This window comes from Chiloscyllium punctatum, chromosome 36 (assembly GCF_047496795.1).
Source record: "Chiloscyllium punctatum isolate Juve2018m chromosome 36, sChiPun1.3, whole genome shotgun sequence".
NCBI lineage: Eukaryota > Metazoa > Chordata > Chondrichthyes > Orectolobiformes > Hemiscylliidae > Chiloscyllium > Chiloscyllium punctatum.
Window position 1 is genome coordinate 55,213,615 of NC_092774.1, and position 2,079 is coordinate 55,215,693.

General features: G+C 56.1%; 1 protein-coding gene across 1 annotated transcript; it reads right to left on the reverse strand.

The window, feature by feature from the left end:
- Positions 1 to 576: 576 nt before the first annotated feature.
- LOC140460099 (uncharacterized) lies at positions 577 to 1,758 on the reverse strand (the record flags this gene model as incomplete). The annotated part of the gene is made up of 1 exon (XM_072554499.1): positions 577 to 1,758. A coding segment is annotated over one exon (1,131 nt), but the record flags the coding sequence as incomplete, so codon positions are not given.
- Positions 1,759 to 2,079: the final 321 nt, after the last annotated feature.

Below are 2,079 nucleotides of genomic sequence, written 5' to 3' on the forward strand. Positions count from 1 at the left end.
AGCACGGAATGAATGGGGATCCATCCCAAAGATGATAAAGGTTTCAAACACCACCTTAGGCAAATGTGTGGACTCCCTCCAGATAACTGAGGGCAGTGGGGTACTGAGGGTCAGTAGATCAGTCAGCCAGCCAGTTCTTTCCAGGAGACTTGTCTCTCAAGAAAGGAAGTGGTTTCCTGTCCCATCAGCCAGATTATCCAGTTTGGATTAGGTCCTATATTTCCAACAAAATATGTAGACAGGGCAGTGTCCATAACAAATATGTTATTAAACTTGGAAGAGTGCTGAAGACATACACAAGGATGTTACCAGGATTCAAGGGTCTATGTAAAAGGGAGAGGTTGGACAAGCTAAGATATTTTTATTTAGAGCATTAGAGACTGAGAGACGTGCTGGGACGGGGTGGGGGGGTGGGGGGCATCGTGAAAGCTACACACAGACTGTCACCCCGAGTGTGGAATTGAACCCAGGTCAGCATCGTGAGGCAGTGGTACTAACCACGGAGTCACCATGCCACCCCTGAGCCATGTAGGTGGGCTTGTTGGGGGGGGGGGGGGGGGGAAGGTGCAAGTCCAGCACAAAACAAAAAAAAGCTCACTGCACCCACTGTCAGAATGGGCAGGAGGTTCAGCCTTGGGGGTGACCCACAGCAGTGTCACTGGTGGAATCTGATTGTTGGATGCACTGGTGCCCCTGCTGGTGCCTCCGCAAGTTGCAGAACAACGTGAACCTCCGCCCACAGTCAGGGCAGGCAAACGGCTTCTCCCCGGTGTGAACCCATTGGTGGGCCAGCAGGTTGGAGGAGCGGGTGAACCCCTTCCCACACTCGGGGCAGCTGAATAGCCTTTCCCTGGTGTGGACCCGCCGGTGGGACAACAGGTCAGAGGAATTGCTGAAGGCCTTACAACACTCAGAGCAGGCAAAAGGCCTCTCCCCCGTGTGGACCTGCTGGTGTCTCAGTAGGGTGGAGGTACTGCTGAAGACCTTCCCGCACTTGGGGCAGCTGAAGGGCCTCTCCCCCGTGTGGACCCGCTGATGGGCAAGCAGGTTGGAGGACTTATTGAAGGCCTTCCCACACTCTGGGCAGCTGAACGGCCTCTCCCCCGTATGGACCCGCTGATGGGCCAGCAGGTTGGAGGAATTGCTGAAGGCCTTCCCACACTCTGGGCAGCTGAAGGGCCTCTCCCCCGTGTGGACCCGCTGGTGGGCCAGCAGGTGGGACGATTTCCTGAAGGCCTTCCCACACTCTGGGCAGCTGAACGGCCTCTCCCCCGTGTGGATTCGCCGGTGGGTCAGCAGGGAGGAGGAATAGCTGAAGGCCTTCCCGCACTCTGGGCAGCTGAAGGGCCTCTCCCCCGTATGGATTCGCCGGTGGGTCAGCAGGGAGGAGGAACAGCTGAAGGCCTTCCCGCACTCTGGGCAGCCGAAGGGCCTCTCTCCCGTATGGACCCACTGATGGGCCAGCAGGATGGAGGAATTGCTGAAGGCCTTCCTACACTCTGGGCAGCTGAAGAGCCTCTCCCCTGCGTGACATCGCTGGTGGGTCTGGAGGTTGTCCACCCAAGTGAACCCTTTCCCGCATACGGAGCAGTAAAACGTCCTCTCACCAGTGTGTATATGCTGGTGGGCTAGCAGGACACAGGAGCAAGTAAAGCCCTTTGCCCGCTCGGGGCAGGAGAATGGCCTCTTCCCAGTGTGATTGCACTGATGAGCCGCCAGGACAGATGGGACACAGAAGTCCTTCCCGCAGTTGCCACAATTCCATGGTTTCTCAACAGGGCGTGTTTCCTCGGGTTTCTCCATGGCCGAAGCTTCAGCTGCACACACACGTGTACAACCCCGCCATGAATTCTTCTTTCCAGGCAGTAGAGTTGTTTCAGGCTCCACACTCAGTGCGCTGCAACAGTAGGGTCTTTCAACCAGTGCCCCCGTACTCAAACAGGAACCAAAAAGAAAGCTTTGCTCCTTCTCACAGAATCATAGTTGAAAATTGTTGCGGTCCTGATGGACTGAGTAACTGTCAGACACTGACGTGAAAGGGAGGACTGGAGACGCTGGAGAGTCAGAGTCAAAAACTGC